Source organism: Macaca fascicularis, chromosome 13 (assembly GCF_037993035.2).
Source record: "Macaca fascicularis isolate 582-1 chromosome 13, T2T-MFA8v1.1".
In the NCBI taxonomy this organism is placed as follows: Eukaryota; Metazoa; Chordata; class Mammalia; order Primates; family Cercopithecidae; genus Macaca; species Macaca fascicularis.
The window spans coordinates 22,235,890-22,248,236 of NC_088387.1; the positions used below are offsets into that span (position 1 = coordinate 22,235,890).

The following is a 12,347-nucleotide window of genomic DNA, read 5'->3' on the forward strand; positions in this document are numbered from 1 at the left end:
CTGCTTGATTATAAGAGCCAGCAGAACAGGATTTCACCTTTTTCAACTCACCATTTCTACCACTCCCCAAATCAGCACTTAAGAAATACCCAATTAATGTCTTCCAAAGGAACAAATAATATCCCTAACTGCTCACAGAGGTAAGCACAGCTTCAAAGCAAAAGTCACACACTGGTGCCCACAGACCTAATAATCTAGCCAATATTATTTTGATATGGTCTTACGTTTTTAAAGTCTGAATCAACAAAAGAACACAGATCCACAGGGAATCCATTATGATGAATGATCTCACTAAAGAGGCGCAGGTTCCTCGTCACTAAATTGCTGCTAATGACCAGAAATGCTGAGTTGGGTCCAAGGCCATATGCTATTAATATCCCAGGAGAAAGCCAAACTTGCATACGTCACAGTGGCAATTTGTTTATTCTGTATCCATCTTGCTTTGCTAAGGATTAACTGGCAGATACTCTTTAGCACAGAAGCCCCCACCACACTCACCCGCCGCCCTTGATGAGATTGAGATCAGCATCTACTTCATCAGCACCATCGATGGCAAGGTCGATCTGCATCGGGGGGAAAGGAAAGATACAAAAACCACTTGAGGGGAGGCTCTGTGCTAATTGCCCGAGCATGCAATAGCTCCTCAGATACTCAGCAGCCCTATTAGCTAATTCCAGTACTCCCATTTAACAAATCAAGAAATTGAGCTACAAGAGATTAAGGTGCTCCACTAGGATCAAAGGGAAACAGCACAGGACTTGGGACTCTAACCAGGGTACAGTTCTTACCCACAAGACTATGTTCCCTTTTCTCATTGATGGGCTTCCCTGTGGACAACCTGGCACTATTTAGAACATATGTTCTCAGTGTGGGTGCTATCACCTCCCCCAAGAGGCAAAAATTGGTTTTCGGTGGGGGAATAAAAAATCTTAGATATTACAATGAGTCTTGTCCAACCAAAGGGTCAATACAGTAATATCTGTGCTACTAAATTCCACTGGGGGTGGGAAAGTGCAAAAAACAAAAAACAAAAAAAAAACCGGATTCAGAATTCTCTGTACTGTGAGCAACATCAAATGAAGAGATACGTAAGAAAGTTGACGTGTTCCCGAACTGGAAATTATCTGGGACATTGCCACTAAGACCCCACTTGTCTGGGCTTGCCTGCTCCCTCTATTAGGAAGCTCCACCACAAGCCCCTAAAGCGGTTGGGGGGCAAATGGGTTCATCTAGCTTTCAAAAATCAAAATCAAGAAAGTTACACATTTCTCACCACTCATGGTATCTGCATGGACAATGTAGGAACCCCAAGTATATTTTTAAAGACAGCAAGCAGTATGCAGGGTACAAATTCTATTCATGGTGCAGTTACTAAGTTGCCTGGCATGGCTGGCATGGCACAGGTATAAAAAATACAGGTCCATATGGGTCATGCTTGCTTCCAGGATTTTACAGACTCCAGCCTTTGTCTGAAGTTACAGTCAGCACTGCTCTCCGCAAGCCTGCACTAACCCGAGTCAGGCTGCACTGTGGCAATTCTCAGGGGTATGGAAAGTGGCAACTTTTTCTGTCTGGGCTCCAGGCCCACCTTCAGCCCAAACCACTCTCTTCACAGCTGCTGAACACATGATCAGCCTGTGCCCCTGGCTCTGCCCACGGAAATCTCCAAGTCCTTCCCATAGTTCTTACTAACCCCTGTGAGGCCCATGTGTATGACAGAAACATGGGCTACTAGATCACCATCAAGTCTCAACCCCCCGCCTGGTTTTCCAGGTGCCTCAAAACCACCCCACTTTTCCTATCCAGCTTTGCTTTCCCTCTCCCCACTATGCACCAACGCAGTACACTCACTCTGTCCTATCACCCCAGCCAGTCTGAGCAGTGTCCATTTGCCCATGTGGAGCTGTTCCTGTGGTTCCCATCTACCACCCTCTGGAATGTTCTCTCCTGCCCTTGCCACCTGGCCTTTAGAGCGCAATTCAAACTTTACCTCTTCCCAAAAAACTCAAACTAGCATTAGTCTAGAATAGATGTGCCTGAGTTCAAATTCTGATTCTGCCACTTAAAAACTGTGGCATTAGCCATATGACTTACCCTCTCTGTGCCTTTTTCACATCTATAAAATGGGAAAATTATGGTATCCTATCTTCACGAATACTGGAGATGAAAGTTTAATACAGGTACAGCACTCAGCACAAAAGCTGGTACATAATAAAGACTCAAAAAATGCCAGCTACGGTGTGTGATGCTGCTCACCCTCATCAACGTCAGTCTCCCCTGGACTGCCCCGTGTTAGTCTTTACCACAAAACTTAATTTTAATGTTTTCAAATGTCCATGGCTGCCTCAGATGATTCTTCCTTATTTCTACTTAGTGGCAAGCTCCAGCAGCTGGCTCACTCTTATATCTCTGCACAAAGACCTCAGGAAGCCCTAGGATGCAGCCCTGGGCTTGCCCACTTCCCTTCACTACATTCACACTGAGCCCTCGGGGTTAAACCACAAGGAACGTGGTGGAAAGGAACCACCTCGGCACTTGTGACCTCAGCCAAAATTAATACTCAAGGTCCCAGGAGAAAACTTGGTACAACTAACTGACATCTTCCCCAGATTTGACAAGGTATCTGGAGCTCACGAACAAGTGACAGCCACAAAAAAGCAGAGAGAAATACTCAGTGGTCTGCCTCTGAGTGGCAATCTTACCTCTGGGTGTCGATCCAGGTCACTGAGGGTCAAGCCATACTGCAGGATGAGCTGGCGGGCCTGCGGGGGACAGGGAAGAGCAATCACAAATATTTACCTGAGTTCATGGCAAGGATTCTCAGAATTCTTCTGGATTTAAGTGTCCCAAGTCCTGCCCAAGCTCACTCCCAAAGCCCAGCATGGCCCTCCAAGAGGTAGGAGATCTAGCCCCATGGATGGCAAAACTAACTGCTGATCCAACCTGGGAGCTGGACAAAGGCAAACAGCGCAGCAAAGACCCTGTTCCAATGCGAAGCTAAGAGCTCCTCCTCAGGGCAGCAAAGACCCTGTTCCAATGCGAAGCTAAGAGTTCCTCCTCAGTGCAGCAAAGACCCTGTTCCAATGCGAAGCTAAGAGTTCCTCCTCAGTGCAGCAAAGACCCTGTTCCAATGCGAAGCTAAGAGTTCCTCCTCAGTGCAGCAAAGACCCTGTTCCAATGCGAAGCTAAGAGCTCCTCATCAGGGACTTGTGACGAAAGAGAATGCCATGGCATCCTAAAGCTTCTGGCAAAACAAGTGCGACAAAAAGTTCCTAACGTAGAACCAAATCCATAACATTTTAGAAAAGCTTTTAAAACAATCCAATGGTATAAAAACAGACTGAGGAAGATCACTATGAATGGACACGGAGTGATTTCCAGCCCACACCGTTAAGTAAATATGAGAAACAGAAAATATACACTTAAAAATGCCAGAAACCAAAAAGACTAAGTGAGGAAATCAGCAAATTTAGCACACTAGACTGGGAGAGATTTAGGATGTTTGTAAAAAGTCAGCACCACTGACTTTATAGTCATGCTTCAGAGCTAATCTTTTTTTTTGTTTTTGAGACGGAGTCTTGCTCTGTAGCCCGGGCTGGAGTGCAGTGGCCGGATCTCAGCTCACTGCAAGCTCCGCCTCCCGGGTTTGCTCCATTCTCCTGCCTCAGCCTCCTGAGTAGCTGGGACTACAGGCGCCCGCCACCTCGCCCGGCTAGTTTTTTGTATTTTTAGTAGAGACGGGGTTTCACCGTGTTAGCCAGGATGGTCTCGATCTCCTGACCTCGTGATCCGCCCGTCTCGGCCTCCCAAAGTGCTGGGATTACAGGCTTGAGCCACCGCGCCCAGCCCAGAGCTAATCTTTTTAAAAAGGTGACAAAAGGGGAGAACACTGGTTACAGCCAACACATGGCTCTGAGCAGGATTCGTAGCTGGAATAAAGGAACCTCAAAACTTCATGTTTGAATGCCCAAGTCCTAGCGATGTGGGTTTATGTTCATGTCATTGTTTATAATGCACAGAAACCAAACGTTTCTTAAAACAAAAAGCACCTGAGATTAAGAATCAGAAGGTCCAGGTTCCAATCTTAAATGAGCCAGCTCTGTGACCCTTGGCAATTTTTCTCATCTATAAAAAGGTAGGGACAGATGAAATGACCAAAGTCAACTTTCTAATCTAAAATCCTAAGACTCTAAGACTAAAACATAAAGATCTTGAAAATTGTAATGTTGGAGCCAAATTCAAACAAACTAAAAAATATATTTTTAAAGGATAAGACAATAAAAAAACTCTGAACCCCAGATATGATGTTATTAAAAAGTATTGATGTTATTAGAAATTATTGCTTTTTTTTTTTTTTTAGTATTGTGATGTTTAAAAGACTCCCTATTTTTCAGAGAGACATATGAAATATATACAATGAAATAATATTATGCCTGGAATTTGTTTCTAAATAACAAGAGTCGGGGGATATTTAGGTATGGATGAAACAGGATTGGCTGTGAATTGATAATTATTGAAACTGGGTGCTGAGTACATGGAAGTTAATTTTATAGTTCTCCCTCCTTTCTAAACTTTGAAATTTTCCATAATAAAAAGCTAAAATAAAATGCTGGCTGAATAAGCAAGTTCAAAAACACACTTATGATTTTGTACTTACTAAAGAGAAATATATACTGTAAAGGAAAACAGCAAAAATAGTATTGCTAGATTATTTCTTAATTCTTAGATTTCTCCAAAAGTACTATTAGAACTATGCTGTCATTAAAAACAAAAAGAAAGAGAGATCATGTCCTTTTCAGGAACATGGATGGAGCCAGAGGCCATTATCCTTAGCAAACTAGCGCAGGAACAGAAAACCAAATACCACATGTTCTCACTTATAAGTGGGAGCTAATACAGCGCAACAATACACACTGGGGCTGACTGAAGGACAGAGGGTGGAGGGTGGGAGGAAGGAGAGGATCAGGGAAAATAACTAATGGGTACTAGGCTTAATATCTCCGTGACAAAATAATCTGTACAACAAACCCCCACGACACAAGTTTACCTATATAACAAACCTGCACATGTACCCCTGAACTTTAAAGTTCAAAAAAGTAAAAGTAGTATTAGAGAAACCATCCTAACTTCAGATCTGAGACTATAAAAACATTGGAAAGTGACCTCTTAGATGGCCCCAATAATCCTCACCTCCTGATATTCATCCCTTTGGGTCATCACTTCCCACTGTCCCAGAACTGGTCTGTGTGAGTGACCAATGGCACAAAGCGGAGGTGATGACATGACACCTCTGAAATTAGTTTATAAAGAATGCTGCAGAAGGAGGGCAGGGGTAAGGCTGCAGAGTGGCACGCTTCTCTCTCTCCCTCACACACACATACGCACGCAAGCGCGCATACATACACACACGCATGCACACGTGCGTGCGCGCGCGCACACACACACACACACGGGGTATTAAACCAATCATTAACACATCGCTTCGCTAACAGCCATGCACGGTGGCTCATGCCTGTAATCCCAGCACCTTCGGAGGCCAAGGTAGGTGGATCAGTTGAGGCCAGGAGTTCAAGACCAGCCTGACCAACATGGTGAAACCCCGTCTCTACTAAAAATACAAAAATTAGCTGGGCATCATGGTGTGTACCTGTAATCCCAGCTACTCAGGAGGCTGAGGCAGGAGGATCACCTGAGACCAGGAGGTGGAGGGTGGCAGTGAGCCGAGATAGTGCCAATGCACTCCAGCCTGGGCGACAGAGCAATACTCTGTCTCAAAAACAAAACAAACAAACAAAAACCACACTGCTAACTGATAAGGACATTTTAAAAATAGGTGTCGTGTCCTAGACAAGGAGTTGGCTCTCCTTCCCCTAAAAGGCACATTATCTCCACTGCTTCTCTACCATATACTTATAAAATATTGCATACGTGAATGTAGCATTAATTCTTTGAACATTTGTGGAGTGCCAGGCACCACACCAGACACTGAAGATAGTAACACACACTCTCCATGCACAAGGGCCTCTATAGTCTTATATAAATGTATATACCTTAAATCAGGGGTGTCCAGCCTTTTGGTTTCCCTGGATCACACTGGAAGAATTGTCTTGGGCCACACATAAAATACACTAACACTACCAATAGCTGATGAGCTTAAAAAAAAAAAAAATCACAAAACAACTCAATGTTTTAAGAAAGTTTATGAACTTGTGTTGGACCACATTCAAAGCCATCTTGCGCCACAGGTTGGACAAGCTTGCCTTAAATGATCACCACAACCAACTGAGCTACGCCTCCTCACCACAACCACCGGCCACCCAGCCTAGTATCTGACCAAAGCCTGGCACATGAAAACGGCCTGGTTGGTAAGCACTGTCTATATCTGCAGCTGGGAGGCCCTCTGTGATTCCCCTGCATACCCCCACACTCCACGCTCAACCTCTGCAAGCCCTGAGACTCTCCCATTTTCCCCAACAGACAATAAGCAACAACACAAGAGGAACATCTGTACTCCCTTAAAACAGTTCTGTGCCCCAATTCACAACACGGGTCTCAGAAATTCTGCCAGTTTGTTAAAATGGACAACTGAAGTACTTCAGAATGGGACGTTTTATGGAGACAGGATCTTTAGAGAGGTAATCAAATTCAAATGAGGCCATTGGAGTAAGCTCTAAATCAATGTAACTGGTGTCCTTATTAAAAGCGGAAATTTTGACACAGAAACAAATAGGCCCACAGGGAGAACAACATGTGAACATGCAGGCAGAGATCAGGGGGATGGACCTACAAGCCAAGGAACACCAAAGGATATCAGCAACCCACCGAGAGAGTTAGGAGGAAGGCACAGAACAGATTCTCCTTCACAGTCTCAGAGAACCAATTCTGCCAACACCTGCATCTCGGAGTTCTAGCCTCCAGAACTCTCAGACAATACATTTCTGGGTTTTTTTAAGCTACTCAGTCTGTAGAACCCTGTTATGGCAGCCTTGGCAAACTGATGCATGGAGTTTAACAAACAGCATGAGGGTTTTGACCCACTACTGGCTCAGTGAGCATATGCAGCCTCTGGTGCTCCACTGAGATTTGCAACTGCTAGACACCAGAAGCTTCTAACAGGCAAGGAAAAAGGTTTCTGGAGCATGTAAACACCCCTGCCTGCACTTCTGGCCAGAGCTCGGGAAAGTGCAAGGAGCAGAAAAGCTAATGATTAGCTTGTGATTCTGAAGAAAGACAAGAAGCAAACCCCACAGCTGGTACCTCTAAATGTCTCTTGTGATTAGGGACAGTGGCACTTGGCAGGCTAACGGTACTTCTGTTTTCCCTTAATTTGACAATAAAACCTGAAAATGTAGTTCTATTATTTCACGAAATGTGGTTTTCAGGTTCTGTGGTGCTTACATAGTAGAAGCGTAAACATTTTCCCTTCTACTACCCAATCAAGGTAGAACCGAAGACAGAGTGAGCAATAAACGCTGTTTTTGGTTTAAACCAGTTCTGGCTTTCAAGTGCTTTACCTTCTTCTTTACCTTCTATCTTTAAAATTAAAGGCCTTTAATTTTAATCCACCAAATCCACCAAAATCATTTAAATCCCTACAGGTTTACTTATTTAAAAAGTAGGGCATGAAACTGTTGGGGCTCAGGATACCCCAAAATAAAAGCCTCAGAAACATCCTCGGGAGCTGCCGGGCATGGTGGTTCACTCCTATAATCCCAGCACTTTGGGAGGCCCAGGTGGGTGGATCACCTGAGGTTGGGAGTTCGAGATTAGCCTGGCCAACATGGTGAAATCCCATCTCTACTACTAAAAATACAAAAAAATTAGCTGGGTGTGGTGCCGTATGTTTGTAATCTCATCTACTAGGGAGGCTGAAGCATAAGAATCACTTGAACCTGGGAGGTGGAGGTTGAAGTGAGCCAAGATCACACCACTGCACTCCAGCGTGGGTGACAGAGTGAGACTCTGTTTCAAAAAAAACAAAACAAAATAAAACAAAAAAAGAAAGAAAGAAAAGAAAGAAAAAAGAAAGAAATATCTTCAGAAGCAAAAGTTCCTTTCAATTTATTCTGCCCTCCTGACTCTGGCCCCTCATGCTCCCCTGAGGATAGCCATAGAAACTAGAATCCCTCCTCCCCAAGGCAGGTCACAGAAACCACAACCACTTTCCTTTTCCCTTTCCCCAAAGCCACACATAAAACTGTGAAAGGAAAATAAATCTTGAGGCCCCATAACCACTCCAGCTGGGAATTGCTTAGGGCAAACCTGCCTCCCATTCTATTCAAAGTCATCCCTCTGCTCACTGTGATAAACGCATATCTGATTGCCTCCTTTGGAAAGGCTAATTAGATGCTCAAAAGAATGCAACCATGTGTCTCTTATATACTATGAGCTGGAAGCCCCCTTCCAGCTTCAAGTCCTCCCGCCTTTGCTTGAGTTGTCCCACCTTTCCAGACCAAACCAATGTTCATCTTGCATATACTGATTAACACCTCATGTCTCCCTGAAATATACAAAACCAAACTGTGCTCTGACCACCTTGGCCACATGTCATCAGGACCTCCTGAGGCGTGTCACAACCACGTGCCCCCAACTTTGGCAATATAAACTTTCTAAATTAACTGAAACCTGTCTCAGATTTTCAGGGTTGACATTTTGGTAACCACAGAGGATTCTGAGTGGAGGTGCCCCTGACCTTTGACAAATCTCCTATCAGTGCCTGGGACCAGCATGAGCTAATTTTATGGCTCAAACCAACAGGACAATTTGCTGAGGTCTGGGAGTACACCCTCCCGAGAATCCCTGATCTCCCCAAATCTGGTCAAAAATCTAAAGTTTGTTTTGCTGTACAACTCACCCCTCTTTTTTTTTTTTTTTTTTTTTGGAGTTTTACTTGCTTCCAGCAAGGAAGGCAAGGCAGGCAAGATTTCCTGTTTCCATGACGATGGAAGGCAGGTAACTCCTTTATGGAGTTTGACCTCGCTCCCAGCAGGGAATATGAGTTCAAGTTCTTTTGTTTTTTTTTCCTCCTGCTTCTAGGGCAGTAGAAAGCAGTCTTTAGCCTGAAACCCATCCCTAGGTAAGTAGTTGAATTGAAGTTTTATCTTGTCTAAAGTTTAACAACCAGTTGGTTTTAATTTCTCCTTACCATTAGAGCACTCAGTGTTCATACTGCCAGCGTTTTTGTTGTTGTTTGTTGCAGTCTTCTCCCAACAGATTTGACCAACTCTACCTGACTTGATCAAATCCAAGTAAGAATTCCAAATTATCAGTAACAAACCCTTTCTACTTTGGCTAAAGTTCCTCGCAGCTGCAAAAGAGGGAAAAACAAACAAACAAAAAAACTATGCACTTGGTTTGTGTTTGCTTCCTGTCTTTAAAAAAAAAAAAAAAAAAAAAAAAGTTCTTTCGTTTACTTTTCTTCCACTCTATACTTCTCCTTCCCCCTTTGCCATCTGCAGTACCAAAAAAAGTCTAGATGTTTATAATGACTTGAACTCCTTTAAAGAATTCAGAACAAAGGTGCCACTCACCACAGTTGGGGTGTTCTGTTTTCCCTGTGGAGTTTCAAGAGTCATGTGCAGATTCTTCTTAGGTCTAAAGCTCTGTTTTCCTGTATTGCGTGACCTGAACTCTTTGGCTGTGGGGTACCAGAGATTACTTTGTACAGTACAGAAAGGATTTGACCATGGCTTGTATAATGGCAGACCAGACAAAGAACTGTTATTGTCTTTGTTTCAAAGCTAAATTACAAACTAAATTCCTCCCAAAGACCAGTAATGAACAAGGACAGCATAAAGGCAGAAGCAAGATAGAGTCAGTTAGGTCCTATCTTCTTCACTGTCTCAGAATTTTGCAATGGAGAGTTTTATAACTTTAATGACTACAAAACTTTTCATAATCTAGATAAACAATTAAGTCAATGTAATGCGACAAATACTTGTATACAAACTTGTCATAATTTAGAATCAAAAGTTATATTAAATTATAGATATTTCATTATTTGGATATTTTCCAATAAAAATATATTGTAGGAAAACATTCTTTCTAAAAAAAGTGCCCTTAAAAAGGTGAACACTTTTTGTCTGATTCAAAGCTTTTTTAAAGGTTATGTATAAAACAAGGTAAAAGAAACCACAAAATAAGAGAGATGTAAAGAAAGCTATAGAAATAAAGGGTTTTTTTTTGGTGAAAAAGCTTAAAGAGAAATAATTTTATATGAGAAAAAATCTTGTATGATTAATTTGGACCTAGAATAATATGACTGGTTGTTTAAGAAAGAGGTATGTTCAGGACAAACCAGAAAGTCCAAGCATGTCATGAGGAGTCTAAGGCACAATAAAAGGATTAAAAAAAAATTTTTTTACATGATCAAGCTGTCTATAAATAAAGGAAAATGATAATGGTCTTTCTGGAGATTGGGTTTGCTATTTTAAAAAGCCATTTATATACTAAAGAATTTATTAGAACAGTAAGGGATTGATTTCTTAAGGGATTTACTCTTAATAATTAGAGATTTTAATTATGCTTTAAAATAAATATATGTAAAGATATATTTAATGTTATTAATACATAATCATGTTTCAATACATAATTATAATTACATAATATATATTATATGAACTCATCCTTTCTTATGGCTGCATTCCATGGTGTATATGCACCGCATTTCCTTTATCCAGTCTATCACCGATGGGCATTTGGGCTGGTTCCAAGTCTTTGCTATCGTGAATAGTGCTGCAATAAACATACATGTGCATGTGTGTGTGTGTGTGTGTGTATATATATATATATAATAGATATAAAAAACATATTTATTATATATTAACATATATTAATTATAGTAATAAAATATACTAATATGTTGTATTATATATTAGTTATACTAATTATATTAAAATACAATTATATTAATATAATTAATATATTTATAAAATATAATTACATTAATAAAATTAATAAATTTATGTATATTAAAGTATAATTATTAAATGTTTTTCTTTTTTTATTATACTTAAAGCTCTGGAATACATGTGCAGAACGTGCAGGTTTGTTACATAGGTATATACATGGCATGGTGGTTTGCTGCACCCATCAACCCATCATCTACATCGGCTATTTCTCCTAATGCTATTCCTCTCCTAGCCCCTCACCCACTGACAGGCCCCAGTGTGTGATGTTCCCCTCCCTGTGTCCATGTGTTTTCATTGTTCAACTCCCACTTACGAATGAGAACAAGCAGTGTTTGGTTTTCTGTTCTTGTGTTAGTTCGCTAAGAATGATGGTTTCCAGCTTCATCCATGTCCGTGCAAAGGACATGAACTCATCCTTTTTTATGGCTGCATAGTATTCCATGGTGTATATGTGCCACATTTTCTTCATCCAGTCTATCATTGATGGGCATTTGGGTTGGTTCCAAGTCTTTGCTACTGTGAATAGTGCTGCAATAAACATACATGAGAATGTGTCTTTATAGTACAATGATTTATAATCCTTGGGGTATATTCCCAGTAATGGGATTGCAGGGTGAAATGGCATTTCTGGTTCTAGATCCTTGAGGAATTGCCACACTGTCTTCCACAATGGTTGAACTAATTTACACTCCTACCAACAATGTAAAAGCGTTCCTATTTCTCCACATCCTCTCTAGCATCTGTTGTTTCCTGACTTTTTAATGATAGCCATTCTAACCAGTGTGAGATGGTATCTCATAACTATTAAATATATTTCTATATATTTAAATAATATATATTTAAAATATATTTAATAACGTATTTTAAAATAATTTAAATTTTTTAAATTTTGTTTTAGAAGTTTGACATTTATTGCATCTCACCATTTTCAGTTTTCTCTCCCCTTTTAAAAGGAGCAAAGTAATGCTCTCCAACTCATTTTCAGCTCATATAAGTTTTTTTCCCCTCAAGTTCTATTTGTTGTGGCCTGATGCTAACAATAATTTCTTAAAGGTCTAAAGGAAATGTTTTCTTCCAACATAATATTCTGTAACTGGCCTAACAGATTTTACGTTTTATGGAAATAATTCCTATGGCATTAAGTTTTGGTTTGCTTAGGAAAAAAACTGAGACTAATTTTTTTTTTAATTAAGGTTATTACATCCATGTATCTTTTTGTATGTGCTTTTAAAGTTCTTGTAATATTAAGTTACAGGGCTTTGACTCCTGAGTCTGAAAAGGATACCAAGTCTTGTGAAATCTTAAATACTGACAGCAATTAAAGCCTCATCATCAGATCCCATATAAGATGTCAATCAAAATAAACTTCATTACTGAGACACAGGCCAGAAATTAAAGCTATTCAACTCCTCAAGGACAAGGACTATCATGGAAGAG

The 12,347-nt window shown here is 41.0% G+C and overlaps 1 protein-coding gene across 5 annotated transcripts in view; it reads right to left on the reverse strand.

The window, feature by feature from the left end:
- The window catches only part of RPIA (ribose 5-phosphate isomerase A), a 54,626-nt gene that overhangs the window by 16,133 nt on the left and 26,146 nt on the right, over window positions 1–12,347 (reverse strand). For 3 of the 5 annotated variants that reach the window (XR_012422070.1, XM_005575340.5, XM_065526825.2), the window contains exons 4-5: window positions 2,703–2,762; window positions 499–563 (exon numbers count right to left, since the gene is read on the reverse strand). Coding sequence is in view for 4 of the 5 variants with exons in the window: in XM_005575340.5 (XP_005575397.1) it covers window positions 499–563; window positions 2,703–2,762 (125 nt within the window). In the remaining variant the exon portion in view is untranslated. Of the gene's footprint in view, window positions 1–498; window positions 564–2,702; window positions 2,763–9,145; window positions 9,308–11,223; window positions 11,439–12,347 lie in introns of all 5 variants that reach the window. The other 2 variants (XM_074011291.1, XM_074011290.1) reach the window with 2 other exon arrangements.